The sequence below is a fragment of the Coturnix japonica genome, chromosome Z (assembly GCF_054131305.1).
Source record: "Coturnix japonica strain WE chromosome Z, WE-NBRP24, whole genome shotgun sequence".
Lineage (NCBI taxonomy): Eukaryota > Metazoa > Chordata > Aves > Galliformes > Phasianidae > Coturnix > Coturnix japonica.
Genome location: NC_140702.1, coordinates 51,019,169 through 51,034,406, shown reverse-complemented (window position 1 = coordinate 51,034,406; position 15,238 = coordinate 51,019,169). Strand labels below are relative to the sequence as shown.

General features: G+C 35.7%; 1 protein-coding gene across 17 annotated transcripts in view; it reads left to right on the top strand.

Moving 5' to 3' along the window:
* ANKRD31 (ankyrin repeat domain 31) overlaps positions 1–15,238 on the top strand; it is a 43,781-nt gene that overhangs the window by 12,853 nt on the left and 15,690 nt on the right. For 9 of the 17 annotated variants that reach the window (XM_085528150.1, XM_015848805.3, XM_085528149.1 and 6 more), the window contains 9 exons: positions 295–437; positions 3,288–3,735; positions 4,384–4,626; positions 8,661–8,795; positions 9,990–10,132; positions 11,249–11,408; positions 11,824–11,924; positions 12,621–12,702; positions 15,023–15,119. In XM_085528150.1, coding sequence (XP_085384276.1) covers positions 295–437; positions 3,288–3,735; positions 4,384–4,626; positions 8,661–8,795; positions 9,990–10,132; positions 11,249–11,408; positions 11,824–11,924; positions 12,621–12,702; positions 15,023–15,119 — 1,552 coding nt within the window. The remainder of the gene's footprint in view (positions 1–294; positions 438–3,287; positions 3,736–4,383; positions 4,627–8,660; positions 8,796–9,989; positions 10,133–11,248; positions 11,409–11,823; positions 11,925–12,620; positions 12,703–15,022; positions 15,120–15,238) is intronic. The other 8 variants (XM_085528158.1, XM_085528160.1, XM_085528157.1 and 5 more) reach the window with 3 other exon arrangements.

Sequence of the window (15,238 nt, the reverse complement as noted above, 5' to 3'; positions counted from 1 at the left end):
TTTTTTCAAAAAAGTTTAGAAAGTGCTGGCTGGTAGCAAATTAATGTTGTTCCTGCAGACCTTGTTTCTTCAATGAGTGCAAATTTTGACAAAAAATTGAGATCTCCAAACACTTGAGATTTTTAGTAAGCATTTCTTTATACAATTCACTGCAAAACACATCAGTTCTTACCTTTTCATTATCTCCCTCTGAAATATTTATCAAATAGATTATTTAAAACGGATACATTTTTTTAAATAAAATATTTCACCCAAATGTGAATGTTTTCAGTTTCCAAGTGTTTTTTTCTTTAGGTTGGACTGCACTACATGAAGCAAGTTTAGAAGGCCATCACCAGATAGCAGATGAGCTTTTGAAAGCAGGAACCGATGTCAATGCTAGAGGATATGAACAAGTAACACAATTGCATGATGCAGTTAAAGAAGGCCATTATAAGGTATACTCCAGTTTGGACATAAATTATGATTTAAGAATAAATTTATTGTTGTTAGTCCAGAAAGTCACAAGCCCACATGTAATAAGACTATGTCCTTTCAGACTGTGGCTTAATTCAGGAGTGAATTCTGCTTAACTTCTGTCCCAATCACTGCAGAAACATTTTATGACCTAGGCAGTCCTCTGGAGTATTAATGATTTTTGTTTTCATGCATGATTTTTAGTAAACATGGATATGTGGTGTGCATCTGCAAGCATGCACTGTTATGCTCCATTTATAAAATAATCTTGTGGAGAGTTGTGAATATATGGCTTTGTATTTTGTGTAGTCATGAGCAGAAAGCGTAACAAATAATCACTGTAAATTAGTTACAACTAATGTTGCCAAATGCTGTGGTTTCATAGCCCGTGTCTGAATTCTGGATTCTCTTTCATTCTGGTAGTTTTTGCCTCCACCTGCCTGCGCATGATCGTAGGGCAGTCCAGATTTCTGCCATAGTTCTGCATATCACTTTTACCTGCTGACTGTTTATTTCTGTAGAAATGCACATTTGCTGTCTATATTTATTCATTTCCGGTATTTTTTCCCCCCTTTAGACAGTTTTGTTGGATGCAGTTAGTTTTTTTCCACAAACATTTGCTCTCTCAGTTTTACAACCAAGATAGTAGTTAATTTGTTTACCAAGCTTCCCTAGAGCAAAGAAGAAGGGTTAATGATTTCCCTAAGTCTTGAGAGCCCAAGGCTTGATTTGCAGCTTGTGGATTGCAGACTCTTAGGAGGCTTATGAAGTATTTCTGTGATCTCTGGAAGTATCAAAGAAAGTATCAAAGTCCATGGTTAGACGTGAAGGACTCTGCATCTCCACAGGTGATATTTTAAGAGTCAACAAGTGGAACAGTATTAGAAAAACATTGATCTCAGCTAAGTCACTTGGGGCACATCAACACCATTCTACTCACAGCTGTGTGAATTGTTATGTGAGCTGGTACATTCGTGTGAAATGGTACTTGCACACTGGGTCTCTGTTTGGAGCATTACAGTTGTATCACTGCAGTAACCTGGCAAACCTGAGTTTTGGTGTAGCTGTTTCTTTCAAAGTTAATTTCTCTAGCTTGTTACTACTGTAAATTGGAAATGTGGCTTTCAACTGTTTTATCCCTTACAGTACAGAAATTAATTTCTTATTTGGCAAAAAAAAAAAAAAAAAAAAAAAAGCATATGGAAAACTATGAAACTTTCTTGCTAAGTGTGAGAGTATACAATTGTGATGTGCAGCTAAGGAGGAGTTCTTAATATTCCTTGTTTGAAAGAGTCCGTAGGTTTGGAACAACCAGTGAAAATCAAGAGGGCTTTTGCAATGAATTGAATGCTGCTTTATTCCCTTTGCTGTCAGGAGAATGTAAGAATTGAGAAAACTTTGTTAGCAGCTCTGTCAGTATGTCTGGTTAGAAGTAATGAGGGACTTTGAATGCACAGGTGTAGGATAACAGATCATAATAGATGCTGAAGAGAGAAGGGCAGAGGTACAAGTATAGCCTTGCTAGTGTTGGAATAAGACTGCAGTCAACAATAGAAAAGAGCATCAGATTGTAAACTTTCAATATCTTTAAAAAGTATTCTGCAAAACTAGGTGGAACATTTTGCTCAAGTGATCTTTTTTTAATTATTATTATTATTATTTTTAATAACAGCAGGATGAGGCTTTATAGTTAGTACAGAATCTGGAATGTTGGTAAGACCAATTGGGTGGGTTTCCTTTGACTGAATGTATATTGTACATCTGAAATAGCTGTGAGTTTACTTTGTAGACACAGGAGTCACAATCAAGTACACACCTAAGTGCAAATTATATTCTCTTAAACTATATGATATGAATGGGTAAGTTGACTCATATCCTAAAATTGCACTAATTATGAGCTTAGGAAGTGATGAATCTCATCTTGCTTCGAGAGACTAATTTGCTAAACGTGAACAAAGCAGAAGAATGAATTTGATAAAATAACAAAAGATCTCTCTGCTCAGAGAATTTGTAGAGTCTCGTTCTCCAGCAGTGGCTGCCTGGATGCCTACCTGTGCAACATGGTCTAGGGAGCCTGTTTTGCAGGGGAGTTAGACTTGGTGATCTCTAGAGGCCCCTTCCAATCCCTACAGTTCAGTGATGCTGTTCATGAGGGTTTTGAAGGCAGAAAACTGAATGGAAAAAAACCCACAAAATAAAAGCATTCAAAAAATATAAATACCTGTTACTGATATTACAGAGGCTAGAGCTAAGGGTAAAACTACTCCAAAGTAATTTCAATCAGAAAGATTAAAAACAAGAAATATTTATCTTTTTGTCCATCCACATACCAGGGAATGAATACAGGGAAAACTTAATTCCCTGGTATCGGTCCTAACTATGGACACCACTGTTGTTGTTTCTAATTGTAATTGTTGTATTTCAATTAATGCTGTATGAAAACTGAGTTTAGTAAATCAGACAGAATTGCAACAGAAGAACTACAGAAGGACATAAATGACAGAAACTCAACAAATTCTGTTGTAATAGAGGAGGTGAACACTAGTCTGTGTTGTTCTGCATCATTGGTTTCTGAGTAAAAAATGTCTGTACAGCTTTCTGAGACTAATGATTTAATAAAACATGATTCTCATTTGACACTTGCTTTGGCTTCCTCTCAAAAGGGTTGATAACTAAGTAACAGTAATAATGATAGACAGGAATCTAAATACTGTTATGAACGAATGATTTCTTTGCAGAACTTCCCAAATCAAGTTAAATCTATTGTTGATGTAAACAGTATTAATTGAGCAACAATGATTTTGTAACTTTCTTTGGCTTTGTTTTAACAGGGACACTTACAAACAGATGAGTCAGAACTAGCATGTGCAAATCCTACTGATTTGGGTAGGGCAGACATATTGCAACAGACTATTGAAAATGAGGTGCAGAACACTTATATTAGTATATTGGATGATAGAACCAGCAGCACAGAATGCACTCTTAAAATAAATACAGTGCGTGAGCTTTTGGCAACTACTGTTGAAGTGAGTTCTTCTGGAAGTCCTTCTAATTCTACTTGTAGTGTACTGAACATCAGTGAGCAAAAGGCTCCACGGCCAGAAATAAGAGGGGGAATCCTGCTTAATGCAGAAGAAAGCACTGGAGGATGTCACATGGAGGAAACAAAAGATGCTCACAGTTTAGAGATGTTGTTCAGAGCTTTAGAACTCCATGACAATAAAATACATCAAATTAAACAGAAGAGACGAGATCGTAAGGGCACCAACTCAAAGTCAGGTTTGTATTTCAGTGTTTATACAGAGAATTGCCTCCTTATTCATTTCAAAAGGTGTGAAATAGACAGAAAGAAACTACTCAGGAAACAGGTGTTATGTTTTATGACAAAATAGTAATTTTATCAATTGGCTGTAAGCATTCTGTTTATTTGAAGCAAAAAACAGCATCATAACTGTGGATCTCCAGAACATGTTTATTGCCATAAATGGCAAAAACATTTAGTATGTTCTGATACAGTCCACAATACCAGATTAATTGTTTGGTCATTTTTGCTTTGTGTTTTAAGAACTATTTTAGATCAAAATCCACATTGAATTTATCAAAATATGACCACTCTGTTTGTTAATTAGAATAAAATTCATAAGCACCTTAAAAAAATTTTTTTTTTTTTTTTTTTTTAGTGACATGAATCCATAAGAGCCTTATTATCACAAAAAGAATGTTTGAACTGTTTTGGATTTATTCTCATTATGTTAGCACAGAGTGAAGAGTGGGTACGGTATTATGGTTGTGTATCTATAGCTTGTTACTCAGTGAAGAGTTAAGTGATGTTAAAATCAAAATTAGTACCTAGTCAAGGACAAACTGCCTCTGCAGTAACCCATTCAATTTTTGAAAATTCTTCAAGTTCTTTTTTTGAACTGACAGATAAAGGAAGATTTGCTGGAATGGGTGGAAAAGAAGGCACAGAAAAGAATAAAGAAGGAGGTGGAAAGAACATTGTGCTCATGCAATTCTCTGAAGTCGCAGTCCAAACGAAAAGATTAAGGTTAGACCCACAGGAGACGAGACAAAAGACAGACTTGTGTTCTGGTGTAAGGAAAAACAAGCTTTCATCTACACGTTCAAAATTCAATCAAGCATCAGCACAGCAAACATCTAAGAAACCAGGTAAAAAGTTAATAATATTTTTTAAAAACAGTGTAGTTTTTATTTCCCAGACTTGTGGGCAGAAAGACTCTAGTAATACAGGAGGGCAAGCATGGAAAAGTGTGAATAGCATACTCAACAAATAACCTTGCAATTTCCAGATGCTTGAAGTATTGCCAGAACTTGCTCATTTTTACAAAGAAGATATTCTTGCTCTGTTTTGTCTGTTGTTTTTGTCAGTCTTTCTTCATTGTGTTAACTGAAAGGACACAGTCATAACTAAGATTTTTAAGTAAGACTAAATTGATCCCTGAGTAACTAAGTAACTTAACTGAGAGCTAAAGGTAATACTAAGTTTGTCTTCCATGAAGTACTTTATGCATTACAGATCAAGTAAAGGTTGGCTTTCTGTAAATTTGGCACACTCATACACATTTCTGTTTATTTTTGCTATTTCTGTCTTTTCTGTCAAGAGCTGCATTTTTATTTTTTTTGTCTTTGGTCTGGATGCTGGCTATTGTTAACATGCTGAACTAAGGAATCACCACCCAATCTCAGAAATGGTTTTTTCGTGCTCTTCGTGTCATGACAAAAATTAACCAGAAAACTGTGCAAAGTTCTTGATGATCTTTTCTCTCTGATAGTCACAGGCTTCTTGTTTTCTTTTGTCTTGAGTTGTATGGAATGCTGTTTCCTCTTTCTGTCTCAGATGGTTACTAATTTTCAGTCCTTCTCAAGTTTCTGTTGTCTTGAGTTTCTGGAACAAGATATTTGTATTCCTTTGGAAGTGAAGGAATTAGATGGAAAGAAATAGGTGGTTCTTGCTGCCTCCTATTCTCCAGTATTTGGTGGCATCAGTACATAGCTTTCTTTATCTCTTTTTTTATTCCTTCTCTTGTATGAATCCCTTTTTATATCATTCTTGAAAGAAAACAACATTGCACATTTGATGCATGTGACCATCTTCTTTTAATTGCTGCAAGAATAAATATTGAACACAGAAATCATTAATTTCCCTATCAATGTCCTTTACTGCATCTCTTATGCTTCTGCACAATACTTATATTGGGGCAAATGGGATTTTTTTCCTTTACATTTTTTACTTCCTAGGCAAAGGTCTTACATTCTGATCTCCTCTGGAATGTTATTTCACAGATAACTTTTTTTCCCCAAGGGAAATTCTACAGGCAGTATTTTTTTTCAGCTAAAATTTAATGATTTCCTTCATTGTAGAAGAATGTTACTGTTTGAGAGGTCGTGGGAGAAAGGATAGCCTTTTTTATAGCTGAAGGCATTAATAATAGCTTTGGAGACTGGCATTCCAATTGCAGCAGAAAAAAAAATAAAGAAAGTGGGATAATGTTTTATAGCTTGTAGAGTTTTCAGATATTTTTGCCTTTAACTGTCCTTTGTATCCTATCTGATTGTTTAGTGTCCCAGTGACTTTCCTTATATTATTCCATTCTCGAATGAAAATCTCCCGTTCCTAGATGATCACGTGCACAGTGCTACCTCAGTCCAATCAGTCACCTGTTAGGCTCTTGGCATTCCTATTCTGCTTACACAAAATGAGGGCGCAAACAGCTTGCTTTTCTTATAGCTTGGCCTGTGGAAAGAATTACTCATAGACCAGTAGTGAAGTATTCAAATGCCTGTTTAAAAAAGTTGTTGAAATGCTGCAGCCTGGTCAAATCTAACTGTTGGCTACTCTAACCTCTCCACCTTTTCTTTGCTTATGCAGTCACTTGATTATGAATCTGCCAAGGTCCTAATCTTTCCTGTTTATGAGTCAGCAGGCAATGTACTTAATGGAGAACTTTGATTCACATACCAGTGTCCAATTATGCTATTTCAAATGTTCCCTAGCAAGCATGAAGAATAGCATTGTGCATGGCAGCTTACCTGGAAAACCTTTCAAATATTTCTGTTCACTTGCAGCTGTATTACTATAGGTTGTTGGCTTAATGGGCTGTTGTGCACCTTTTTTCTCCCCTGTATCTCCAAGAATATTCCCTAGGACGCTGTCTCGTGAATAAGGAAGGGGAAGCAGAAAGTAAATGAATCCTTTGAGAGTTCATAGCCAGAAGCTTTTAGAAAAAAATACATTATGTTATCTTACAGAAGAGTAGGTCTCAGGCTGCTGGAGAAGTACTTCAATAATGTGCCTCTTCTGCATGCTCTTTAATCAGAGCATTTTTCATTTGGAAAAAAAACTTTTTTTTTTTTTTTGGTTGCCAATACAGTATGGGCCAGTTGCAAAGTTAGCCACGCAAATGCTTTCTGACAGACTATAATGGCTGATGTGGAGCTCTGTGCTGTCATGGTCTGTCTGCAGCAGGATCCCTACAAGCTGATTTAAAGTTACTGTGGATACATCCCTGCTACATGTCTGTCTTCTGTATAGTTGCAGTATGTCTTTCCTGTGCTTTCAAGTAGTTCTGGATGACAGTCTCAGTAGTTTACCTTAAATGAAACCTTGGAAAAATAAATTTTCTGGAAGACGGAATAACCTAAAGGAAAGCAGATGTCAAATCATGGAAGATATTTGATAGCAATGAATACTGGCAACTGGAAATATTTGAGAAGACAGCTTGTCTGATGAGAAGAGGGAAACGTTTGGGATGCAGGAACTAATTGTTCATATGAATAATTAAAAAACCACAGCTAAGAGTTGCAAAATACTTTATACATTTTTTTTTTTAATAAATCTCATAACAAGGAAAATAAATGATTTTTTAAAAATTATTATTTTATTATTTAAATATAGTGGCACAGTATTAAAGCAGTGAGAACAAGAGTAAGAAAACGGTTAAAATGAGCGGTAGAGCTTTGGAAATTTGACATGCTGTGGCACAGACATACGTGTCTCTTTGGTAGCTGTTTGCAGGAGAAGATCATCCTTACGTTATATGCAGAGTTGATACTTTTGAGATCTGTTCTTTTTTCTTTGCGTCTCTTCCAGTTTTGTGTCTGTTACTTGAAGCCCGGGAATTAGGATCTATTTCGTGACCATATTTAAAGTAGATACTGTTTGTTTTATGAACCAATAAGTGAAGGATTAAGCAAAATTTATTTACAGTCATGAGTCGAGTGCTTTACAAGTTTAATTAAAAGGTAGTTAAGCTATGCCACTTGACATTAGTCAAAGATCTGTTATCAGTTTACAAGGCTTTGTCACACCACAGCTGTAAAAAAATACCTGTCGTAGAAATCTATGTCCTATCTGATACAGAATGGAAAAGCAGTAATGGTTGTCTTCACTTTAAAATGCATTCTTAAATACTTTTTTCTGTATATTTTATATATTTGGCAGGTGTGGATGGTAAATTATAATAAATTAGTGGTGAAATGCTACATACTTCTTACTTCTGTACAGTGTAAAACTCTTCAACCTTGTTACCTTTCTTGTTCATCTGTAATCATCAAATCATAGAATGGCTTGGATTGTAAGGGGCTGTAAAAACCATCCAGTTCCAGCCCTCCTGCCATGGGCAGGGTTGCCAGCCACTAGATCAGGCAGCCCAGGGGGCCCATCCAACATGGCCTTGAACAACTCCAAGGGTAGGCTGGCATCCATAGCATCTCTCAGCAACCTGTTCCTGTCCCTCACAACCCTCTGAATAAAGAATTTCTGCCTAACATTTAACCTCAGTCTCCCCTCTTTTAGTTTAAAACCATTTCTACTTGTCATATCAATAATCCATTGTACTCTTCTTAGAGTCATCTATATCTGAACTGTAAATGTTCTGGCACAGAGTTTGCTATCCACACTGTTTTGAGGTTATTCGCTAAACTTTTGATGTATTCAGTATTACTGAATAATCAAGGCCGTGGTATTGCACAAGTTTACACTAATTCTAATTAGTTACAATGCTTAGTTCCTTGTTTAAAAGGCAGCTTTTGTTGTTGCTGCTGTTGTTGCTAATGAGCATACAATTTGTGTTTTAGAATATTTATCTACAAGAAATGAAGATATGTTTTTACATGTATATAATGTAAAACAATGTGTGTAATGTGAAATAAAGGAAGACTTTATGTTACATGTATTATGACAGGTGAGACAAAGAAGACAAAGAAGAAGAGTGCAACAGGAGAAACGAAGCTGCATATTGCTGCTAGGAGAGGAAATTTATCTTTGGTGAAAAGTCTGATATCATCTGGAATTCCTGTAAATGAGCAGGACAATGCAGGTTTGAGGATTGTTTTCTGAGGGATTTGTTTTAGATGTAATTTAGTGTAATTTACAGTGCATACGGCCTTAATGTAGTTTGTATAATCTTAATATAGTTTTGGAATCTTGATTTATTTTTGTGACTATTCAAACTGTTCAACAGTAATGCTGTAGAAAATAGCTTCTCTTTGTCATCGTTACATACTTGTTAAATAAATACAGCTGCTTTTTTTTTGTTTTGTTTTGTTTTCTTATATTTTGTTTAAATATTTCTATAACAATTTTAAATAACACATAGGAATTATTGGAAATACACTCTGGTGCTCAATACAGCAAGAATGCTTTTGTAACTGCATACGTGCTTGTAAAGGCATACATGTATGCACACATTCATTACATTCAAGCATTGATATGAAACCCTTATAGTGATGGGGTGTGTGATAAACTGTGGAACAGAGTCATACACTTTTGTCTCTATGACAGCTTTACATTAATTTTTTTCTCTCCTCATGTGTGAGGTTATTGGTGAGAGAAATTTTTCATACATATATCAATTTAGGATTTGATTCCAAACTTCTTAGCTGGGAGAAGAGAGGAGGAAGTCATTTAATTAGTACAAGCAGTTTTTGAACCTCTAGACTTGTATCTCAGCATGGAGCACTGCAACCCTTCCCTCAGCAGGGACATGAATCAGGTCGTTTTCCTCTACTGATGAGCAGACCAGCAGGAAGTATACAAAAATTGTGATATGTGAGATCTTACAGCCTCTATTAAATTTTGTTGAATGACCAGTGCCCATGAAAGATCAGAGGGAGCTGATGCATATGCACATTAAAATACATCTCTGCATGTAAAACAGTCACATGTATCTTATTTCCTTGGGACCAAGTCTAAAAATCATTTGCTTAAATTCTTTCTACTCTATTTTTAATTGTTGGTTTGCTTGTTTCTCATATTACGTTTAGTAGTTTGATAGAAAAATAGAATATATCTTTCTGGTTGATATTGGGTATATTTTTCGCTGAAGTAAGCTGAAGGACACTGGAAATAATTTACTGTAGTAATTCAAGATGATTATGTTTAAGATTAGTCTTAAGCACTAGAAGTCCAATGTTTATTTTACAGAATGCACACCAAAATGTATAGATGCTAGTTAGTGGTTGCTGTGGATGTTTCAAGATCAGATGCATGTTGTACATGTCATCCTGCTTAGGTTGGACGGCAATTCATGAAGCTTCTGCACGTGGATTTACTGATGTCATCTCAGAATTACTGAAAGCTGGTGCTGATGTTAACATCAGAGGTCTGAATGGTATTTTGCCAATACATGATGCTGTTTATATCAATTCTTTGGAGGTATGCTTTTCTTGTGAATTATATTACATGAGTCTAATTTCTGGTATTGGGCCAGCAAAGTAAAAGTGTGGTTTAAATATGACAATTCTAAAGTTCCTAGTACAACTCCAGTGTGTATTTGCATTCAGGAAGTAAGTCAACATTCTCTGAGCCAGTGATAATTAGAAGAATTGTTTCTCAGTAGTGACAGTTGAGACTGTTTAGAGTTAATTGACATTTTCAGTCCAGTGTACAGATCAGAAAAGTTCAGTGGCAAGCTGTGTTTCTTTCCCACATATTGGACTTTTAAAAAGTAATAGTGAAACACTGAGCATTCTAAATTTGCCAATAAACCAGTAAAACAGGTGTTTTATACCTGTGAACAACACACAGTGAACAAGTGGAGAAATAGTCCTCTGAAAACAAGGTTTTCTCTAGTAGAGCCCGCTGAACCTGTTTTAGAACTGTGTCAAGGTAAGGGAAGGAGTAGACCGGGGTGCTCATGAGGGGGAGTAGAGGTTTAATGCAGCTCCAGCATGGAATGGTATAGGTAGATGTGCAAATTGGACCGTTTGGATTCCCCCACGCTGTAAAGTCCTAAGTCACTATGAATTACCAGCACCATAGACAAGGGGTTTGTAATGTGTATGGAAAAAAATTTAGTTATTAAATATGCTTTAGATCATGCAGAATTGGTAAAATAATCACACTCCTCCAGGAGACTGCCAAATGTCTGCATTTTATTTGAATGGACAAATAAGTAAAGTGTTTTGGCACAGTGCATCCCAGGGAACTGAGCGTAAGCAGATGATTACAGGTTGACACTAACTTAGCCCTCTATTCCTACCAAAAGAGCTGATTTTTCATCTCATTTGTTTTATCCGTGAGACATCCCATTTGTCATTTCTGTGGGGCAAGATAAAATGAAAGAGGTGATTTCACTGTATCAGTACCTTACAGTCAATAGGACTCCTGAAAAAATAAAATATTATTCAGTGTTTGTAGAGGAAACCAGTAGAGAAGGTTCTGTCCCTCCTTTGTTATTTGTGGTTTATGATAAATAATATGTATCATTTATAAGTTGTATCATATGTCCACATCAAGAATAACCACAGTACAAACAACACAATGTAACAGGCAGCCAGGATTCTGCTACAACATGGAGCAAATCCCTGTGAGAGGAACGATTCTGGGAAAAGTGCTTTGGATGAAGCTTATGATGATAAAATGAAAGAACTGCTTATGTCTTATTGTTCTGTTCAATACGTTCTTCCTGTTGAAACTGGTGATGTTACAGGTATGTTGGTTACATAATACAAATAGTAAGATTACACTGTAATCTCAATGCATTGCTACACATCAGAATGCAATGTATGTAGCTGCATATTGTCTTGCACAGATATTTTTAATTATATTATTATATATATTATATATATTATCAATTGACTATTATTTTTATATTTTGGAAAATAGGATACATGGGGTTTTTGGTTTTTTTTCCTGAAAATGTGTGGAATAACAACATCATTCAAATTTTTGTTAGTCTATAATTGTAACTTTTAAGACTATTTCTTTAATGTGACCTCATTTGCATATGTTTTTATTGTAGTCTGGTTTGCCATTTTATTTCTGTAACCTGTATTAGTTTGACTAATGCACTGTGGTTCTGCAATTTCATTTAAAATTATATTTATTATATTTATTTTTGTTAGTTGCAGAGTGGAACCACTGTAGGTCAAGGAGGCAAAAGAGTCTTAGGTTCTGTGAAAATGGTGACATGTCTTTGGAGCCACAAAGTGAGAAATACAGTGTGGTGAGTATGGATAATAGAAGAGTTTTGTTGTATTTCTCTGTAGTGTGCTACTGCACAGCGTTGTTTACTGGTTTGTTTACTGGCTGAATAGCATAAAACTGTCATTAAACTGTGGATTATCACTTTCCTCTGTTTGTGACTCCTGTGTGCTTATACATCTTGTGCAAATAACAGGCAACACATACATATTTTTTATTGCTTATATGAATAGGAAAAGGTCAGGAGACCTGGGCTTTTCACCAGGTTTCCAAAATATCCCCTTGAAAGTTTAATGCTTTTTCTTCATTATGAAGACATTTCAAAATAATTTAATCTGAGTTTAAAACGCCTGCAAAGATTTTTGCATAATTTGTATGTTAGGAAAGTTCTTACTGATGCTTACAGGCTTTGTTTAAGTTGTCTTGGTGTTACTGTCATGGTGAGACTTGCTATCTGATTGCTGTGCTGAGCTCAGAGGTGGGACTCTAAAATAGGCTAGTTTAAATGACTAGGCAAACCCAGGTTGTGATATCCCCTTACACAGCACAGCCTCCACATTATTTTAATCATACCAGTGCCCCCATGGCCTACACACAGTAGCTGCTCCATCTCTGGAATGATTTGAGTCCGCCAATACTTATCCTGCAGGCCATACATCATCATCAGTGTGTTATGCAGTGCATTTGATTCTACCCACTTTAATGTATTTGTTAATAGAACACTGCTGCTGCCATACAAGATGTTGAGAAGAAGCAAAAAGAACTGTTTCTACTTGAACTGAGAACTTCTGAAGATGCAGGTAGATGTAATTTCAATGTTTTTTTCAGTTATCTTTTTGTAAAAATAGAATATCATCATTTTAGAAAGTGTATTGCAAGTAAGCTGTTTGGATGACTCTTCTAGAAAGTACAACTTGAGAGTAAGATTTTAATAGCAGTTCCCAGATAGCTGTACTTCCTAGAATACTTCTAGTTTATGTAAGAATGAAAAACTGAAAGCATGCCACTTGGTGGCACAGAAATATTTTATGTTTCAAATTAACCTAATAGTATAAAAAAAGGATCATCAAACAAAAAACACACAGGGTTGGCAGATGAGTACGTGGCATTCTTCTAGAGCTCCCCCATGAGCATGAGCAGTTGTTCGTATGTAAAAGTAGTGATTATATCGTTTTTATTCTATTGCAGCTGCATTTTCAGGAGTCTAAAATAATTTATGAGGGGGAAAAGAGAAATCTTACAGTAGGTGTTGTTGATGATGGGCAGTTTCAGAAATGCTGATGCCTGGTTGTGTAATTTGACTTGGCCTATTGAATCTCAGTTCAGATTAATCTCAAGAGACTACTAAGTGACACTGACTTCCCAGATCATGAGACCGTGACTGCTGAAGTGGCAGAGCTTGCTGCAAGAAGGCCTTTGATCAGTGTCTCTCTCCCAGACTGCCTCTGCTATCTAGGCAGAGCTGTGTGTATTTCTGAGCAGCTCATGCCCATGAAAGAGTTTTGCTAAAGAACAGCAAGGAAAGTTTCTTTCTTTTCTTTCCCTGAAAATAGCGTGAAGCTTTCAAATTATATTTAAGGGGATCAGTTTATTCCTTCAAAAAGAAATGTGAAATATGGAATTATACAGACTTACAGCTTCTAAGTCAAGTTTGAACTGTTAACTAAAATTATATTTGCTTGAAAAGTATTTGCCAAACAGACATATGCTAGGCAGAATCCTGTATGCATGATAAAGCTTCATGCATAATAAGGTAAAACAGATCTGTACGATTTCATGAATGAGGAAAATAAGAAGTACCAGACTTCTTGTTTTGGGATATAAAGGAGATGGATATGGTGATCTGTTACCACTTCTGACTAAAGTATTAATCATCTAGCTACTTGTTAAATGAAGTGATTACTACTGAATACTGAACAAGAATATGTCAGTATATTGGCAAATGGTAGGGAATTAGGTGGTTTTATGCAATACAGTCTACTCTGAAATTCTTTGTTAAATTACGTTAAACCCACTCAGGGTGGTGGGGTACTGGCACAGGCTGCCCAGATAGAATGTGGATGCCCCATCTATGGAGGCATTCAGTGCCAGGTTGGACAGGGAGCAACCCAACAACCTGGATGGGAGCCCTGCCATGGGGGTTGGAGTAGGGCTGTCTTTAAGGTCTCTTCCAGCAGAAATAATTCTGTGACTGTGATAAATTAGAGTAGTATTTTAATATCTTTATAATTTAATAAGTAAATGCTGGTATGTACTATGAAATAGGTTATTTGAAACATAAATACATTTTTTTTGGTCATATAGTTACTCGTTTTCCATAATAAAATCTCATCTTTCCTGTTTTATACTTTCAGAGATTGTAAGTTTCATGTATTATTCCAGTGGTATCTGCTAACTGTGACTTATGAACTCTCTCTTATAAGTCTAAGAAAAGAGAGCATCCAGAGAAGAATTTCTAACTGCTTCTCCCATTAGAGAAGAATATAGCAAATAAGAATTTGTGGTATCTAATCTTATTCTGTAGTATGTATTTGAAGATATGTAAGAATAAAGCACTTATGCTTTTTGCATATTTTTAACTAGGAGCAGATACCATGATCAAATCATTTTATACTTCAGACATAAAGGTTTTAGCAACCTTCTTAAGCTTGTATAACTTCTGCAGATTGCTTCACATAGCAGGGGGGTTGAAACTAGATGTTCATTATGGTCCTTTTTAACCTAGGCCCTTTTATGATTCTCTGATTCTATGATATAATTATTATGTTATTCAACATAAAGAACTTCAAAAAGATTTCAGTGCTTCTCAGCCACGGGACTGTTCTTTTAATCTACTTTGTTCCCTTTATAACTTCCTGGGCACTGGGCACTGACACTTCAAACTTTTCTGATACTTGGACTATTTAATTTTAAATTAAACCTGTTCTTAGTTCTTTCTGAGAAGAATTTCTTTAAAAGTACTCTGTAAATAACTTCTAATGTGCATGACAGTATAAAGCTGTAACAATATTTTTATTATCACTTTGGCTGTGGCTTTTGCTATATGAATGTGCTATTGCTATATTTATTTTCTATTAACCATCACTACCATCATTCTGATTGCATCAAAATAATGAACAGATGTGTTTACCCAAGGCCTGTCTCAGATAGAAGGTACTCTGAATAAAGTGTTTGCAGAACAGAAAGCAGACAGGGATGCCCTTGCTAAAAAATACAGGTATGTAGAATACAAGGTTTATATTTATAGGATTTTTTAAAGTAGTACTGACAGAGATAATTAGAAGATTAGTAACAGTGCTGGGAAAGCAGAACAAACTCTTTTCATTCAGCCTTTGC